General features: G+C 39.5%; 1 protein-coding gene across 9 annotated transcripts in view; it reads right to left on the minus strand.

Moving 5' to 3' along the window:
- RGS6 (regulator of G protein signaling 6) overlaps positions 1-19,418 on the minus strand; it is a 250,205-nt gene that overhangs the window by 57,305 nt on the left and 173,482 nt on the right. For all 9 annotated transcript variants that reach the window (XR_015797013.1, XR_003084542.2, XM_088145566.1 and 6 more), the window contains 4 exons: positions 18,302-18,353; positions 12,209-12,273; positions 6,696-6,772; positions 3,807-3,888 (listed from right to left, as the gene is read on the minus strand). Coding sequence is in view for 7 of the 9 variants with exons in the window: in XM_088145566.1 (XP_088001692.1) it covers positions 3,807-3,888; positions 6,696-6,772; positions 12,209-12,273; positions 18,302-18,353 (276 nt within the window). In the remaining 2 variants the exon portion in view is untranslated. The remainder of the gene's footprint in view (positions 1-3,806; positions 3,889-6,695; positions 6,773-12,208; positions 12,274-18,301; positions 18,354-19,418) is intronic.

Genomic DNA, 19,418 nt, shown 5'->3' on the forward strand with positions numbered 1-19,418 from the left:
CTTCACAGTCTGTAAAGCAAAGGAAAGCTGAAGTAAGATCATAAGCACAGTTGCAGTTTCACTTAGCGACAGCTTCGCTTAACAACCAAGTTGCCAGTCCCAATTGTGGTTGCTAAATGAGGACTACCCGTATAGGCTAACTGAATAATTGCTTTACAATCATCTAGGTAAGAAAGTAGAGGATGTCATCTTGGAAATGAAGACACCTGCTTATCTGGCATAGAGGGGGCACAATACATAGACATTGGTTTATCAAAGGCACAGATACCAAGTAAATTTTACATAGGCATCAGCTGGTCAAAGTCATGGATTCCCTGTAAATTAGCCCTTTATGTTACTGTAACAGTGTGACTCTAGTTGTTCTCTAAACATGGAAAAGCCTGAATGAGTTTATTATCTTTATGCCTGAGCCCATCAGCATGAGATACATTTCAAAGCTTCCTTTAGATACAGGGGGGATGTTACACAGTAAAGTATGTGGGTCTTGCTAGTGTTATGAAGATGGCAGTTTGACCTTACTTATGTATGAAGTGAGAAGAATGCTGCATTGCAAAGCAGACAGTTTCATATAGGGTTGCCAACTGCCAAGGCCTTTCATGCAGTTTGCAAAGTTTATTTGGTATATCCTTTAATATTACTTCATTCCATCTTTTACTGAGTACTTTGTGATATACTTTTAAAGCTAGATTGCAAAAGGAAAGATAACCTAGTTTTGGTAAAACACCAAATCTCAATATATATTCAATATATGCTATAAATCTTGGATTTGGCTTGAAATAGCAAGTCCAGGAAGGATTGTTCAAGAGAAAAACAAACGTGGTCTAAGAATGTTATTTTATGCTGGAAATAGTCTAATTAAGGATATTTGATGCTGAAAATAGTCTAATTAAGGATATTCTTCCACAATCGATTTTCCTTTTGTATGGGTACATGAAGTTTGACTATCTTGTCCTTTGTTACTGAAGGATCTTTAAAGTGTTTATCCAGGTCATGCAGCTTGATTGTTTCTTTAATGGAGTAATAAAAGATATAAATCAATAAATGTGAACTGAAGCTGCAACTGTTAGCCACCATCAAATTGAATAATGCCGTGCAAGTTGGAAGGAAGTCCTGTATATCCTCAAGGAATCGATTTTTTTTCTGTCCATGCCTTCCATCACAGAAATGATGGAAAGTATGAGTGAATATTTGGTTCTTATATAACCCTAAGGTATGGTTTGTTTAACTATGGCTTATGTAGGATACCATAGCATGGCAAATTCCAGATGATGATGACAGCAAAGAGACTAGTGGCTGTCTGTGGTAGCCCTAATAGACTGAATAAGCCCCAGTTTGTTCAAAAAGCAAAAAAAAAAAAAAAAAGGATGAAGACTTAGCACTGTATATGAACCTAGCTATTATATAAAGGTAGGGTTCAAACAAGTACTTTATCTCAAAAAATTGGGAGGAGAAATTAAATGGTCATGACCTCCACACCACTGGATTTTGGCAAAGTGCACCCAATGTTTCAATGACAATATATGGCCTGCAAATAGAAAATAGATATACCCACTCGTCCATTGAACTGAGCCTCTGTTGTTGTTGTTCAGTCATTAAGTCGTGTCCGACTCTTCGTGACCCCATGAACCATATTGCGCCAGGCCTTCCTGTCCTTCACTGCCTCCCTGAGTTTGCTCAGTTTCATGCTCATTGCTTCAGTGATGCTATCTAACCATCTCATCCTCTGCCGTCCCCTTCTCCTTTTGCCTTCAATCTTTCCCAGCATCAGGGTCTTTTCCAAAGAGTCCTCTCTTCGCATTAGGTGACCAAAATATCTGAGCTTGAGCTTCATTATCAATCCTTCCAATGAGCAATCAGGGTTGATTTCCTTTAAGATTGACTGGTTTGACCTCCTAGCAGTCCAGGGGACTCTTAAGAGTCTTCTCCAGCACCGCAGTTCAAAGGCATCAATTCTTCGGCGCTCAGCCTTTTTTATGGTCCACCTCTCACAGCCATACATTACTACTGGGAAAACCATAGCTTTGACTATGCAGATCTTTGTCGGCAAGGTGATGTCTCTGCTTTTTAATATGCTATCTAGGTTTGCCATAGCTTTCCTCCCAAGGAGCAAGCATCTTTTAATTTCATGGCTGCAGTCTCCGTCTGCGGTGATCTTGGAGCCCAAATAAATGAAGTCTGTTACTGCTTCCATTTCTACCCCTTCTATTTGCCAGGAATTGATGGGTCCAGATGCCATGATCTTAGTTTTTTTAATGTTGAGTTTCAACCCAGCTTTCGCACTCTCCTCTTTCACCCTCATCAAGAGGCTCTTTAGTTCTTTTTCACTTTCTGCCATTAGGGTGGTATCATCTGCATATCTGAGGTTATTGATGATTCTCCCTGCAATCTTAATTCCAGCTTGTGATTCTTCCAGCCTGGCATTTCTCATGATGTACTCTGCATATAGGTTAAATAAACAGGGTGACAGTATACAGCCTTGTCGTACTCCTTTCCCTATTTTGAACCAGTCGGTTGTTCCGTGACCGGTTCTAACTGTTGCTTCTTGGCCTGCATACAGATTTCTCAGGAGACAGGTAAGATGGTCTGGTACCCCCATCTCTTTAAGAATTTGCCAAAGTTTGTTGTGATCCACACAATCAAAGGCTTTTGCATAGTCAATGAAGCAGAAGTAGATGTTTTTCTGGAACTCTCGTGCTTTCTCCATGATCCAGCGAATGTTGGCAATTTGATCTCTAGTTCCTCTGCCTCTTCGAAACCCAGCTTGTACATCCGGTAGTTCTCGGTTCACGTACTGCTGAAGCCTAGCTTGTAGGATTTTGAGCATAACCTTGCTAGCATGTGAAATGAGTGCAATTGTGTGATAGTTTGAGCATTCTTTGGCATTGCCCTTTTTCATCATTGTCATAACAGAACAGTTGCTAAATGTGGACTATTTGTATTCCTTAGAATGTGATGCAACTCCTTAGAATGTGATGTAATCTATATAGAGTTTGTGTTGCCCTGACATTGGGGCTCTTGGCTTTGCTTGCTAAGAGCCTGATTATCTATATATTTCTTTGTTAATAAAGGAAACCAGTTTTGGAATCTCTCTCATTGTTGATTCAGACAACCATTTATGAGCTTAAAAAGGTGTGATATGGACAAGCCTTTGTTGCTGCATGCAGTTGCTTTGTTTGAACCAGACAACAAATCAAGAAATCATTTATTAAAATATAGTTTCCATTTTGCTCAAACTGAGAAACTATGATAAACAATTTCCAAACAAGGAAGGATAAATCAACTTCAAACTTTGGTTTAATATCTTGGCTTTCATCCATTTCCCATATTATAGTTAACTGACAACTTCCTGGTTTGTTTGCCAGCTCATTTAAAGGTGAAGATGTGGGAGTAGCTTTATCTAGCAGCATATGCTTCATATGTCAAGATATAATTACAGCATTTGTATGATGACATCACCATGCATGGGTCATTATTTTGGTGTCATCATCGTTTGCAACAAATACTGCTGTTTCTATATAACTTGGAACTTGGCACAGTATCTATTACCAGAGGAAACCAAAAAGGATGGTGGGATCAAGGAGCAGGTCCTAAAAGTGATGATGCCCTGAGAATATCAGTCTGACCAATTAGAGGCATGCTAGGTAATGTTGAAGAGGAAATCCCCAACTAGCTCTGACTTACATCTATTGCTCTTGGTGGCCATTAGGTTGAGAAGATGCAACCAAAGTACAGACACATCACCATTGTTCCTCCAGATATTTTACAATTAACTGATTATAAAAGAGTAACAAGTAAGTTAATCTTACCACTGGCCTATGGACATCCCAGAAAGCTCTTTCTTGACTATCCAAAATCTTCCTTTCTGTTTTATCCTTTTTTCTGTCAATTCTAAAAGAGAACAAATAAAATAGAACCAAAAGCAGTTTTGGATGTAATCCTGACCTGCATGAGAATTCGTATTATTCTTCATTATGAACTTTTAGCTGAAAACATGTATACAGAGCATCCTGCTATATCAAATCGAATTGTATCCCTCTCTCCATCATACACTCAAGGCTGTATTTGCACCTGCATTAGTCCAAATTTCAACTAACTGCATTATAGAATTGTCCAGTATCCTAGGCTAAAATGTGGTTGGTTAATTTGGCTCAGCATATAGTGTGAATACAGATAGTCCTCATTTAGCAACCACAATTGGGACTGGCAACTTGGTTGTTAAGCGAAGTGGTTGCTAAGTGAAACTACAACTGTGCTTATGGTCTTACTTCAGCTTTACTTTGCTTTACAGACTTGTGAAGGTTGTAAATGTGAGAACTGGTTGCAAAGTTACTTTTTCATCACTGTTGTAACTGCGAACAGTCACTGTATGAGGCAATTGCTAAACAAGGACTACCTGTACAGCCAATGGGCTCTTCAATTTAGGTTTTGCAGAAAACAGCTGTCTGAAATCCTTACACCAAAAAGATAGTGCTCATGACATCCTTCTGTATAACCATCCATCCAACCACCATAAGCCATCTAAGAATCAATTCTTTCCACATACAGCTGGGAGTTTTAAACTATAGCCTGAAATTATTTATTAGTGGTGAATAAGAATACACCAGACTAAATGCAGCCTTGTTTGGAGTGACATGGGGAAATATGGCAATTAAGCTAGGCCTAAATATCCAACCCATATGGTTTTACAGGAACTGCATTATACCTGTGATATCAGTCAAAGGTGGTTATGAACTCAGCTTTTATGCCACCCCTCCCCACAAATGTTGACAACTCCAAGAAGGGAATTACAGAATATGTGATAGCCACAATTGTTAAATCTAAGTACTTAATATTAGGCCCATAAATCTAACAGCTTTAGCAGCAAAAGTTTAACAATGAACATCCACACTTAACCATGTGGTTGACATTGACTAATGCAGCTCATTTAATGTAGCCTGAGGCTTCAAGGATGCCCAGCGGATAGTAGTGGGAAAACATGTCAGAGCAGAAAGGCCATCAAATGAATGAGGTTAGGAATAGAGGAAACATATCACATGTGTGTGTACACAGACATAGAGTATTCCCATGTCACTGCTCAGATATGTATGAACATCATAAAAATGAACTGAATTGTAGACAGCAAGACTCAAATGAAATTTCAAAAGCTTTTCCATGTTAATAAAGTAATCTGTAGCAACATCACTTACTTCTGATTAATTTCCTGTATGACTGAATCAGTGGATTAAGCCATTAAAGGTTTAGTGAAGTAATCAGAAGATTCCAGTTTTAATTGGCAGGACGATATTCAAAGCACAAAATACATACTTTTGGGGTCAGAGAATGGATTTGATTTAATGTCCTATGTGTCTTTCAGTATTTCAACAGTATTTACTTTTTTAAACATTCAGTAATATTTTGCAGACTATTTCAATCTCTCTTCCCTATTTACATTTTGTTTCCAATTCATTTTATTGTTTTGTCATGCATCTTATTTTTAATGAAGGACGTAAGCTGCTTTTCTTCTTTTTTTAATGAAGGATCTTCATTTTTTAATGAAGGATGTAAGCTGCTTTTTCCCTCTACTTTTTTTGAGATAGAAAGGACAAGGCATAAATTATCAATTAAGGAAATAAAGTGTTTTGCTACAACCGTTTGAAAAAGAAGATGATGATTCAGTATAGCTTCAGATAACTCAAATACTCCTACTTGCCCATTTCACATACGATACAGAGAAAATACTTTGCAGGCAGGATGAAGGAAAGGTAATGGCCTAAATCCACCTAATAACCTGGTACCTTTCCAGAGGTGCTGGGATTAGAAAGCCCAGAATTTCTACCTCTGGATGTGCAGTTCCAACACATGTGGAAGACACCAATTTAGGGAAGGCAAATTTAAACTCTGGCAGAATCTTCACACCAGAGCTGCACATTTCTGGTTACTGATGACTTCCACTGAGAGAGGCAGAATTGGCCTGCCAGCTGTGATGCTGAGGGTCTGGGAAGGAAAGGTTAATATGAAAGAAGCATGACATGGTCCAGTTCCACTTTCCACAGTTCCACCCATCTGTGTGCTGCTAAAAAGCCTATTCCTAGTGTGGCTGCTCAGAGAATTACCAGGGAACAGCAGGGTTCTAACCTCATCTGTCATAAACTGTTCACATGGTATATCCTGACATCTGTAAGAAAAGATAGAGGGGAGACCTGTCCCCCAGCCTCCTGGCCAGGCAGGTAGCGTACAGTCTCCTTCCTCCCTGCTGTTTCATAGGGTATTCCATGCCTATTATGTCAACTGATGGATCTAACCCGTTGCATCAAATCTCTTGCTAATGGTGCCATGTAAAATTTAGTATATCCTATTGTGCAGCCATTGGCATCATGAAGGCATGTTGTGCTCAGCCTGGGCTTCTCAGGTCTGGAGCTCAGATTTCTTTCCTCTCTGATATGCCAGCCAAGATGTGGCTGTGTCATCTCAAAGGCTTCTAACCATAAAGGGTTGGAGGGGGTGGCAGGTTATGAATGAGGCTGCTTGGGTGGCAAAGAGATTAACACTCATCTAATATCAATTAACAATGAGTACAAACTACAGAAATATGTTCAGTGGTGGGAGGAGAATTTAACCTTCAGGTATAAGCTTGAGAAAGTATATTTTATCATTATCATGTATTTTGTATCCCCACAGTTTTCAATCATTTGGTTTTTTGTGCTGCAAACACCTACTTGACTTGTGCTTCAGCTTGCATAAAGATGAATTCCCACTTTCTGGCAAAAGCTCTCTGAAGTCTTGCTAAGTTCTCCTAAGGGGAGAGGAAAACAACAACAACAACAACAACAACAAAAACAACAACAATAGTAAGGAGAACTAACAGTCAGAAGAATCACCAATAGGAAATCTGGCTATTAGGTAGATCCTATTAAGCTGAAAATGAAAGTGATGGGGAAAATGCCAAGAAGGGAATTTGCACTGAGTACAGGAAAATGAATTAATGGGATACACACCTTGTGTTTGTACATTTGCTGATGTTTTGAACCTTGATATTTTGGAAACAGTTTTGTTCTTGTAGGGTTTGTTTTACACATAGATAACACCTATGATCTTCATTTTGATCTGTATGCCCGTTATATATAAAGAAAATGTCATCTCATACTTCTATGGTCTCATTGATTTAATGGGAGAAATTCAAGTAAGTCCTTACTAACTTTAGTAGGCTTTTAAAGGTACATAATTTTCAACTGATTTGTGCCTAACTCAAAAGTACCAAGCTTTGTACCCATGTAGTACAGTCATTATGTCTACATGCTTTTCTGTAGTGCTCACCATTTTCCTAAACATTAGCTTTCCCATACTTGGTGCCTTTCAGAAGTATTGAGAATTCTGTAAATTGTAGTCCCAAAGCATTTGGAGGGCCCCAGGTTGGAGAAGGCTGCTATGCTGTATGCTGTTGCAATGATCTATGCCATGGCAATACAAATAAACCACAACAATTTAACAGAACCCTCTTATCTAATGTGACATGTTGACTAGTGTGGGTAAAAATAATTGATTCAGGCATCACAATGGGATAGTGAAATATTGAATTTGCCTTCCAAGATACAAATCCATTATATGCAAAGTGTGCAAACTGAATACTTTGAATTATTGGCAAGAAGATTTTAGGCTAGTACAATTGACCTCCCCACAAGAATCCAGAGGCTCAGCAACCCGAAGCAAGACCTTAAGTATTGGAATGTGAAATCCATTGCCTACTGTATAACATGAGTCATACTTTTAAAATGACTCACATAAAGATGCAACGATTTACACCAAAAATGCTAAATAAGAGTTGCATGAGGGCCTGGTCAAAGGAAGCATTCATATTTTATAGGCAAGGGACATGGAGCTAAGAGATATATAATTATCAGTTGAACGTTAGCCATTTTGTTACTTACAATTGTACCTGCTATCACGAAACTAATGGGAGTCTATTTTTTCTTACAAATGTACTGTAATGTAAGTCCCCCTAACAGCAGACCCCCCATTTCTGCCTTAAAAAGGAGACACCATCTCAGACAGAATGGAGTAAAAAATCTAAACACGTGAGAGAAAGAAGCAAAACCAGTTCCATCCAGCCATAAGAACTTTATGGTGTTTTTAAAAGTAGCATTTTCTATTCTTAAATAAAACTGTAGTGAAACTTATATAGCATTCTTCTCTGCACTTACACAGACCAGTATGGATATGGTTCTTCATTATGTGAGTGATCAGTTTGGGGTGGAGGTGGAGAAATGATCTAATTAGTGGATGTTATTTAATGAGTCTGACTCTCAATACTTCCAACAGAACTGAATTTAATGCTACACCTTCTCTGTGGATATACCAAAGTGTGACTGTGGATGCTGAATAAGGCTTTTGTTGATTTGTCAAGAATTTTTATGATTAGCACAATTCACTAGCTGATGGTGTGCAAATAATGATGGTAGAAAGGTATAAGAATAAAAACACTGGGAAAATTACAATGCAGTGTGCAATATTGTCCGTATACCATAGTTGGATGGTTTATAAACAGACAACTGGCAATTCTGTACAGATTGTGGGAAGGAATGTAAATTTAAACCTCTATGCACATCAAGCTGTGCAAGAATCAGTCACCACTACATTTAACAGGCACTAGGTGAGTTAGAGAATGATAGATTTTTCACCAGCCCAAGAGTTATTTTCTATTTTTATAAGTTTCCAGAATCCAGATGGAGATTTTCTCCAAGAAGAGAAAGAAGAAGTGGGTGAAGAATATTAATGCTCAGTGTGGTCTTCCTCTTTTTAGGCTCTTAAATTATAGGCACATGAAAACAGAAGAATCTTGGTGATTTCAGTTCTAAATGTTGACGTACTGCTTAGAAGACCCCCAGATAATTTGGAAATCATGAAGGAAGACTGCCCTGAGACCTTTGGGCCAGCTGTTGGAATGCCTATACTGGTGCATACAATGTGAGGACTGCCTGGCTGCTATAACCATTTTGCATAGCCTTTTGCTATCAAAATTGCTTAGATTCACTGAAGTCTGATGTAGTGACTCCAATGTCTGGCCATGTTATCTGGGACTCCTTTTGGTCTGTTGACTCTGATGAAATGGATAGGGAAGTCTCTGGCATGACCCCTGCCACCTGTGGATTAGACCCATGCCTCTTCTGATTGGGACTGAAGGGTGCATGTCAGGCTGAGTTCATGAAGCTGTCAGTGCCTTGCATCAGGAGAAGGTGATATCTGAAGTCTTGAAGAAGCTGTAGACCCCCCATCCTTAACAGCCCCTCCATGGATCTGATTGTTTTTGACAATAATTAACTCAGTATCCAACCTCCCCTTTAGGAATTCAGCTCTGGAGTCCTCTAGTAGAAGCGGATTATTATTATCTCTTTCAGACAGGGTTTAGGCCTAGACATGAGATCTAAGACAGCATTGATTAATTACTTTTTTCAGGACATGAATGGCATAGTATACCCCTCTTGATCCTTTTGCCAGTTTGTCATACCTTGAACCATGGTATTCTTCTGGAATGGCTGTGAGGGCTGGGAACTGGAGGCACTCTTTTACTGCCTTTCCTTCTTACTTAGTAGGCAGCTCCAGTAGGTGGTTGTGGGGGAGGAGAATTCAGCCCCATGGTGATTCCCTTGTCCAGTGCCACAGTGTTCTCAGTCTTGCTTTTAAAAATTTATATGAAGCTTTTTTAACATCATCCACCAGTTTGGGGTGGCTATCATCCATATGCAGATGATGTTCAGCTATTTATCGCCATCCCAGGCCCTGCCAGAGATGCTGTTAAGGTTGTGTCCTAATTCCTGGAGGCTGTGGATGCAGGATAGGATAAAGCAGAATAAAGTTGATCCTAAGCAAGACAGAATTGCTATTTGTTTATCACTGTTCTCTGTCACCTCTGGTGTGGAGGTGGAAGTACTATCCTTGAAGGAGCAGGTCCATGATGGGACTCCTCCAGGACTGACAGCTACCACTGGATGGATGGGTGGACATCATGGCCAAGAGGACCTTTGCCTAGCTTCAGCAGGTGCACCATTTGCATCCCTACTTGGAGCAGAAGGATCTTGCTACAGTGATTATTGTATCCCATATACATTACAACTGAATTCAGTGATGCATTTCTCAATACTCCACTGGATGATTACAATTTACTCTATGCTGGGTTTCCTTTGAAGACCTTTCAGAAACTGCAAGTAGTTCAGGGGCAGCAGCCCACTTACTGGTTCATGCTCATCAGCATAAGCTTATTTTACAGGTCCTGCTTTAGCTGCTAATAGGTTTCTGGGTGCAATTTAAAGTGCAGGTTTTAACCTTTAAAACTTATTGATGGCCACATAGGTACATGCAGGACTGCCTTTTCCAACCAGAATATATCCATCCAATAAGGTTATCCCAAGAGAAATTGTGAGTGGTGCCCCATTTTCTTGATGTGATGGGGTTGAGCCCGGAGAAATTATTTCTTGATAATGGCTTTTGTACTTTGGAACAGCCTCCTTTTGGAACCTAGATTAGCCCCCTCTGAGGTGGTCTTCTGGAAATTAGTTAAAATAGAGCTTTTCTGTAGGGTGTTTGGGGATTAATGGATATTGCCATCTGTGTTGTTGGTTGTTCTCCATTTTAATCTGTTTACATTTAAAAGGATGTTCAGAGCTGTCTTAAGTACAGATTACTTGGAAGCAAACAAGTATTGAGGTCAGGGATTGAATTGGAGGGGGGATGCAGTGATGGTGTTGAGTCCAAACATCACTCCAGGCCTAGAGGCACTGAATCTGATTCAGCAGTTACTACACTATTTGGCAATAGAGCAAGACTATCTCAGCCTTCCCCAAACTGGTGTCCTGCAACACCCATCCTTCCTACCTAGTGAGATCTGTGGTCTAACTCATCTGGAAGATACCAAATTGGGCAATTACCTTTTGCCACGACAAACCACATGTTACTTGTATTCGCCACTATAGGAATAACACATCCTATACTACTGTTATGTGGAAATATTTGAAGAATGAATATCTTAAAAGAAGTGTCAGTGCAATTAGTAACTATATTTTGAATCTATTTAATAACCTGAATGTGCTGAGTGGGCTTATACACTACTATATAATTGTATAATGAATATATATTTAATATAATATTATATATTTATATATAATTAATATAATCAGGGCCGGCTTTAGGCTAAGGTCAAGTAGGCACTGGCCTAGTGCACCAAAGCATAGGGGCCACTAATGCTGCCCCTCTTTTGCATTGGCAGAAGTGGCATTGTCTGCCAATGAAGTCTACAGTCACCATATACCTTTGAGTCAGCACTTAATCTAATAGTACAATTATACTTCATGAAAATTATATTACATTAACACACATACATTTTCATATAACGCAAGGTGGGGAGAATGGACACTTAGGAGTTTCTATCATTTTAGCAAGCAGCAACTGAATAGTTTTATTTTTAAAAAGATTTTTAAGTAGCATTATAAAATATAGCATTGTACTCTGATAATGCTATAATCCTTTCAAGCAGTACTATAGGACTACTTACTCCAATAAAGGAATTTAAAATCATTTAGTGCACATTATCTTCTCCAGACCTTGTGGAAAATCTTGGAGGAACCAGAGGAAGCATCCTGAGTGCCTTAAGAAACTACTCAGTGACAATTGTTTATAGGTAAATAAGAGTGCTGTTTTTTCTTGAGTAGCCCCCATTTGTAAAGGGGAATGAAGCAGAATGAGCACAAATTAAGGAGGGTCAAGTTCCACTAAAATCTTGGCTCTTAAAAAAATATTTGGGGCTGTAAAAAGCCATGGCACTTACTTGCAGCATTGCTGAATAATAGAGAAACCCAAGTTCAAGTCCATGTTCAACCACAGAACTCACTGACTGATTTTGAGTCTGTCTGTCTGTCTCTCTCTCTCTCTCTCTGCCCAACCTTCCATAAAGGATTGTTGTTGCAGGAATAAAATTAGGGGTAGGCTTCCATGTAAGCTTCCTTAAGCTCCCTGGGGAAAGGCATAATGTAGATAAACCAAATGTTTGCTCCCCATGAACCTAAGTCAAAAGGAAAACATGTTTCTTTCTGATTTTGCTCCTACCCTAAGCATATTTTCTGAGAAATTATAATCTAATATCAGTCCTGATAGACAGTGATGCTGCCCATATAATTTAATATAAGATGACATTCAATTTTGAGGATATCACACTTTGGAACTGTAAAATCAGTATACCCACTGCTTCATAATCTGCCAGTTCCAGTCTAGCTTTATTCTGCATGGTCCTCTTGCAAAGATAGATGGCTACAGAGAGAAACAAACAACAGCAAAATACACCATTAAAGGTATGCGAAGGAGAAGAAGGAGAAGGATAAGGGGAAGGGGAGGGGGAGGAGGAAGAAGGAAGAAGGAATCAAGTAACTCCTTCTGAAGTGGCTGTTTCTACTAGGACAATGGCATTCTTACATATAGATGCAACATTGTGAAAATTGTACATTTCTTTAATTGAAGAGACTACTTTAGGTTTGATTAACAAAATTAAATTTTGTTTAACGTGATATATTCATAATACAGATAGTCCTCAGTTAACGATGGTAATTGGGACTGGAAACAATGTGGTTGTAAAGCATGATGTCACGTGACTACATTGCTTAGCAATGGCAATCCCAGCAGTCCCTGTTGCCATTATTAAATGAGAATCGCGGGTTGCTAAGCAAGGACCTCCTGCCAGCTTCCCACAAGCAAAGTCATTGGGGAAGCTGGCAGGAAGTTGCGAGTCCTGGGCGGTTTGCAAGTAAATGGTACAAGTGCAGCCGGGCTAGGGGTGGTTGCTGCTGGGGGCAGTAGGGCACCCTACATCCACTGCCCCTGCTGCCCCCAGTTGACCTTCACTGTTTTCTTCCTCCTGCTGCTGATGAGGCATACCTGGCCTGGCCCTTCTTGAAGCTGCAGCTGCCCTAGCCCGGCCCAGCACTGAGGCACAAAGCCGCAGCTGTCCCAGCCCAGGCCAGCGCTGTGGCATGAAGCCCCAGCCACCCCAGCTGCAGCTGCCCTCACCACCCTGAACTTCACGGCCCCTGCCGCCCTGCACTCCACCACCCCCAACCGACCTTTGCCATCTTCTTTCTCCCGCTACTGGTGAGGCACACCCAACCTGGCCCTTCATGAGGCAACTGATGGCCGCATGATGCCTTCTTCCCAAGATCTTATGATGAAACTTCATGAGGCCTCAGGAAGGCCAGGTGTGACCTTGAGAAGAAGGCCTCATGTGGCCACCAGCTGCCTCATGAAGGGCCAGGTTGGGTGTGCCTCACCAGTAGCGGGAGAAAGAAGATGGTAAAGGTCAGCTCGGAGTAGCAGAGTGAGTCTCGATCTGCAGGGGGCCAAAAGGGCGGAGATGGGGGGGGAGATAGGTGGGGGTTGTTGAAGCACACCCTGTGGTCCTAAATGCAGGTGGGCTGCCAAGCGCTCGGATTTTGATCACAAGACCATAGGGGTCCTCCAACGGCCATAACTTCATGAATCAGGTGTAAATACCATTTGTTCAGTGCTGTTGTAACTTTGAACAGTTGCTGAACAAATGGTCATTAATTGAGGACTACCTGTACAACATTTCCAAGAGCACAACTGGAGGATCACATGCAAAGTGTTAATTTCCAGAACTGCAAAAATAATTTAACAAGTAGCCAAACCTGTTGGAACCCATGAAGCTATTATTTCAAATATTTGTCAAAAAAAGTTGCTGTGGTTGGAGAGGTCTTACTTGTAATGCTTTTGATTGCAATTATTCAAGTTATTTGTTTGTTTGTTTATGGCCATAGCCACTATGGGCAGTGAACAAAGTTTAAACAGAAACCACAGCATAAAATCTTAAAACATACCATGCTAAACATATAATTCAAAACAATGACAGCAGCCAAGAGTAAAAAAAAATTATAATATAATACAATACAATACAATACAATACAATACAATACAATACAATACAATACAATACAATATAATATAATATAATATAATATAATATAATATAATATAATATAATAATATCAACCTAACAGGGCTTCACTAACTTCATGAACCTCATGCCTGGGCAAGTAACCAGGTTTTCAATACTTTCTAGAAGGCCTGAAGGATCAGATGATAAGGTGTTCCTGTCAGGCCCAGCCTAAGAATGACAGAGAAACAGTCCAGCCAAGTTCAGTTCTTTTATCACTTACCTCATATAGACAGAAGCTTGCCAGACTAAATCTGTATTACTCTAACCTAGTGGATATACTCTAGGAGATTCTAGGGAGTGGCTATCCTAAATCTCTTCCTCTTCCCATGAGCCGTGTTGTCTCTTGTCTCGCCCCCCCCCTTCCTGGAATGTGCTCCCTCCTTCCTGGAGAATATCTATATAGTCGCCAAGAGTCGACACCAACTTGGTAGCATATAATTATCATTACTACTATTACTATTTATAATATTTATAACTCTTTTTCCCACCCATAAGGCAATTGGCTAACAATGATTTAAAAAGTACTTTATTGTATTAAAACCTGCAACAATAATGTTACATAAGAGAAAAAGATGTGTTATGTTGGTGAGCAAGAGACAGAATATGGCATTGTGAGGCAATAGGAAGATGAAATACAATAGAAATAATAATTGCATGATTTAACCAAAGCTATATATTTTGGTTGCAGTTCTACACTTACCTAAAAGTAACGTATGAAAACAGATGAAACTTGCTCTCAGTAGGCATGTACAGGATCGAATTGTTAGAACTTTCACTAAAGTTTCAATGTGTGTCAAGCACAAGCTTATAAATGCCTTGCTTGGATTTAGAATTTATTTTATTTTTATTTTATTTTATTTTATTTTATTTAGGATTTAGAAGTGCTTGATGAACTGTACTACACGCAGCACTGAGGCTTTTATTGCTTTTCTCAGCATGATGAAAGCAAAGTTGCAGCACTGTGCTGCAAGCCCTGCCCCTTTGGGGCATGTGTGCAATGTTACAGTGCACGTAGAAAAGGCGTGGGACATGCATTGCAGAGCCACAGGACTGCTTGTGTCACACTGCCCATACCCTTGCTGACTAGGCAATAAACAATTTAAAAATTGCATTTTTCATGAGAGACAGATTTGTATTCCCATTTTTTATTTACAAAGTCAACTGAATTATGAATGTGTCCAAGATTATAAGGCACTCCCTTTATATTCCTGCTACTGTTATAGTACTTTAATTCTATAACTGACCACAATCCCCTCTACTATATATATTGTGGTGAAAATGTGAACCTGTCTATATGTTTGTGTAGTAATAGAAAGTTTTGGTCAGCCTGTAGAAGAAACACTTCCAGAAGCTCTCATATTATGAATACAGATACATTCATTTCCTTTACCAAGGTCCAGGCTGAATGGAAAAATTGATTTTATCATTTCTGCATGAGGGGAGAGCTGTAGAAGAGATACCAATAATGCACAGAGACAGATAAAGATAACCATGCTAACATATTACCTTTATGCCTTAGTACTCAGTCCTTCAGCACTTAATTCAAAACACTATGGTTTATTAGCTCATAAACCATGGCTATTTCTTTCCTGAAGCCAGACATCAGCCTAACAAAAAAGCCTACCACCCCTTCTACCACCTCTCTTTTTCTTCCTCCTTCTGTCTCAGTGAAGCTCCATTTTCATTTACTACTATAATGGAGATTGCTACTTTGGGTCTGATAATAATTTATTGATCAGCCACATGTATATTACCATTTATTTTAAAACAAACTAAATTCATCCACAGAACTGAACCTAACCTTTCCTTAGAGGTAAGATTAATGTTGTTAAACAGCAATAACATTGGACAATGTTTCCTCTATTGAATTATGTAGTCCTTATCTATAAGGAGGGACTGCATTCAGGCCAACTGTTTTAAATGAACAGAACAGGGTCTCAATCAACTTCTGTGTTAAATGCTGTGTTTACGGAACTGTCCTAGGCAGTACTGCTCTACTCAAATAACTGTGCCATTCATCTGAGGACATTTTCACAGACCAATGAAAATTACTAAACTGTTTCAATGCAATTCAGAATAAAATGAAAATAAAATGAGAACCTAGTCCTCAGGCCTTGGCCACCAAGGATGGCCAAACATTTGTTGGTCAGGAGTTGCAATTAAGACTTTTTAGGAGCCAAGGACCCCAATAAGAGGGCTGATGATGATACAAAAAGGGCTCCAGGACACACAAATGAATTAATTTAATGACCACATGCAACCCCGCAGCCTAAGGTTGTCTCTTCCTACCCTGGTTCATATCCCCATTTGAACTGAAATGCTCAGTGTACTTCTCTACACAGGTAGTCCTCATTTAGCAACCACAATTGGGACTGGCAACTTGGTCGTTAAGTGAAGTAGTCACTAAGTGAAACCACGATGGTGCTTATGATCTTACTTCAGCTTTCCTTTACTTTACAGACCTAAAGTAGAATCATTGTATAAAATAAGTAGAATCATTGTATAAAAAGTTGATGCAGCTAAATTGTTTTAAATGAAAGAACACACTACCAGCTGAAAGTGCAAACTTGAGAATTTATCCAATGATAAATATGTGTTTGGTTTAGACCATACATGTAGCACATATACATGGGAGGTCTGGGTGAAGTGGTGGATCTTTCATATGAGCTATTGTCAAAGGCCTTCAAGAATTTCAGAAGGGACAGCATTTCAGAATGAAGGTACCACCATTGAGGAGGCCTCTCAGCAAATAATGACAAAATGGTATTCTGGGTTTTCTGAAGTTGCACACAGGAGAACTTCCTCAGGCAATTTTGCCAAAGTGACTCTGGGCAGTGCACAGAGAGTTAACCCACCCCCCACCCCACCCCCATAACACAATTTACAAAACTAAACATCCAGAGATAACAATTATCCCTGTCTAGCTAATGAGCATCTGTCAGATATTCTGGCCCCCAGTTGTTTAGGGCCTTATATATCAAGAATCAAACAAACAGGTTCAGTAGCTAATTGGCAATCAATGTAGTTACTTCCACAACAATATAAAATGCACTTTGCCCCCAAAAGAGGAGCTTTTGACTGGGTAGTAGTGAACAAAATCTCTGGATGCAAGAAGGGTTTCTTCACAGATGGGCAGACCACTTAAAATCTGCAGATACTATTTCATCATGCAAAAATTATGTTTACCAGCCTTTGTAAACATCCAGTAAATCCCCTTTGCTAGCTTGAGTAAGCCAAGGTGGATAGGAGTCCAGAGAGCATATGATAGACTAAATGGCCACAAGTGTCTTGTTCTTTTTCTTAGGCCTCATAAACTGAAAATGATCTTATACAATTAGGTGGTGGTGCAGTGCATGTCATATCAAAAGCAGCATTCAAATCAGCATCAAGTTGTCACTTTTATCCTTGAAGGGCTTTGCAAATTTGCAGGTTACCTTTCCCATCCATGAAGTCTTGGTGAATTGATCTAGCATTTGCATTAAGATCAGGAGGCAGGGTGCTTGCCTCCAGGCCACCAGGCATTTGAAGGGGGGAAATAGAAACTGAAGGGGTGATGATTTGCAGCCATCTGGATTTTATCCCCAATGTCTTCTCCTTCTCCCCTGCATCTCCAATCTATGGACATCCCTCACTCTCTACAGATATTTTAACACTCCAAGAAGCAGGGGAATATAACTGAAATTCCACAGAGAGCTGTGAAAATCACTGATCCAGCCCATACACCACCATTATAGAAACATATTTAAATGCTTAAGACAGAATTCCAGCTTTCACTCTAAGCCACTGTTCTCTAATTCAGCTCTCACCAGTCAAGGGTGACTCACGACTGTTTTCACACTCCAGGATTCTCAGTCTGGACCCTTTCTCCTAGAACCTGACCCTTACAATTCCCCAAAGAGGCAAACCCCTTAAGTGAAGCCCTCCCAGCCAGTCAGTCAGTAGCTGGATGGCAAATACTTCCAGGGCAGCTCTCAACTCAAGTCGAGCAGATAATGAGGCTTCCTCTCCTTCGAGCCAAGCAGGTTGTTGTTTAAAGATGGAGGGACAGGGAGTGGATTGCAAGTTCACAGAAAATATTTTTATATGTTCTGTTAGGGTACTCTGCTTGTATAATTCCTGCTCATTATTTGTACAAATGCTGGCAACCACTGACTTTCTTTCATATTGTGAAACCAAATATAGTAGCATTCCCCAACATGTAATCCTCCAGATGTGTTGGTATTACAACTTCTTGGATTCTCAGTCAGCATGGTCTAGTTTCTTTTAGACTAATCTAACTATTGGAGACACATTTACAAGTGGCATTTCAAAAGATGCACTAAAGAGTCTCACCATAGTCCGTGTTTTCTGGTTCCCAACAATTTGAAGGCCAGAAGTATGGAGCCTGAAAAACAGTAAATAATACTTTATCATGAAGATGTAAGTATTCAAATATCTAAAGTCCTTCAGACTTTAGTAGCTTAAGCCTCAATGAAATAAGCAAACTCTACTTAATTATTTTAAGGCATAAGTTTTGAAATGCAGAAACTCAACATAATTCTGTATAGGTGTGATTGCACACAACACCAGAGAACAGCAGACCATAGCAAAATACCCCATTTGTTAGGATCAGTATGACTGCAATCCTATGCATATGGTCCAACTTATATATCACAACAAATTTTAACAGATCTTCCACCAGCTGAAATGCAAATTAGAAAAGGGCAGTCTTGAGAAGAAGCGTTATCATTTAACCTTCTATGATGAAGTAGGAAGCCCATCACAGAACAGGAAAGAAGCAGCTAGCCTTTGTTTGATTATCTTTCACATTTCCTGATTTCCTATGTGCTAGTTTTTTCACAAGCAATAATAAAACTTTGAAGAAATTTTGTTACTTCATTCATTTGCTAGAGCAAGAAGGGCAAATAAATTACCATGGTGCTCCATGGCTTCTCTGAAAAAGATCCTAGAACTGCATTTCCCAGTCTTTCCCTTCTATTTCACTAGTGACAAGAACTATTAATGTAAATAACATCATCATCAAAATGACCTTTTCATCCATTGTTAGCTGATATATGAACTCCTGATATAGAGAAAATTGATATAAGATCAGAATGTTGCTCTCTATGTCACTGTATTTTTTGAAAAAAGGCTGCCATGGTTCTTCTGAAAAGATACTCTGAATTTATTAGAATGCTGAAATATTAATATTCCTTGGTACTATATCACCTTTACTGCCCCCATATTTAATCATGCTGGGAAGGGAGGGAGGGGTATGCAGCAATAACTGGAAAAAATGACATTGTCTTGGTTAAGAAAAGAGAACAAACAGGACAACCAGAAATCCAAATGACCATTAGATGGCAGAAATAGACTTGAGATATTCTGTGTCTCTTTGCTGTCATCTAGTGGTTGGCATCCCTAGAAAAGAAGATGGCTACCTTCTGTTACTAAAGACAGAAGCATAAGC

This window comes from Python bivittatus, unplaced genomic scaffold, assembly GCF_059951505.1.
Source record: "Python bivittatus isolate LINGU-HERP-01145 unplaced genomic scaffold, Pbiv_v1 ctg000480_np1212, whole genome shotgun sequence".
NCBI lineage: Eukaryota > Metazoa > Chordata > Lepidosauria > Squamata > Pythonidae > Python > Python bivittatus.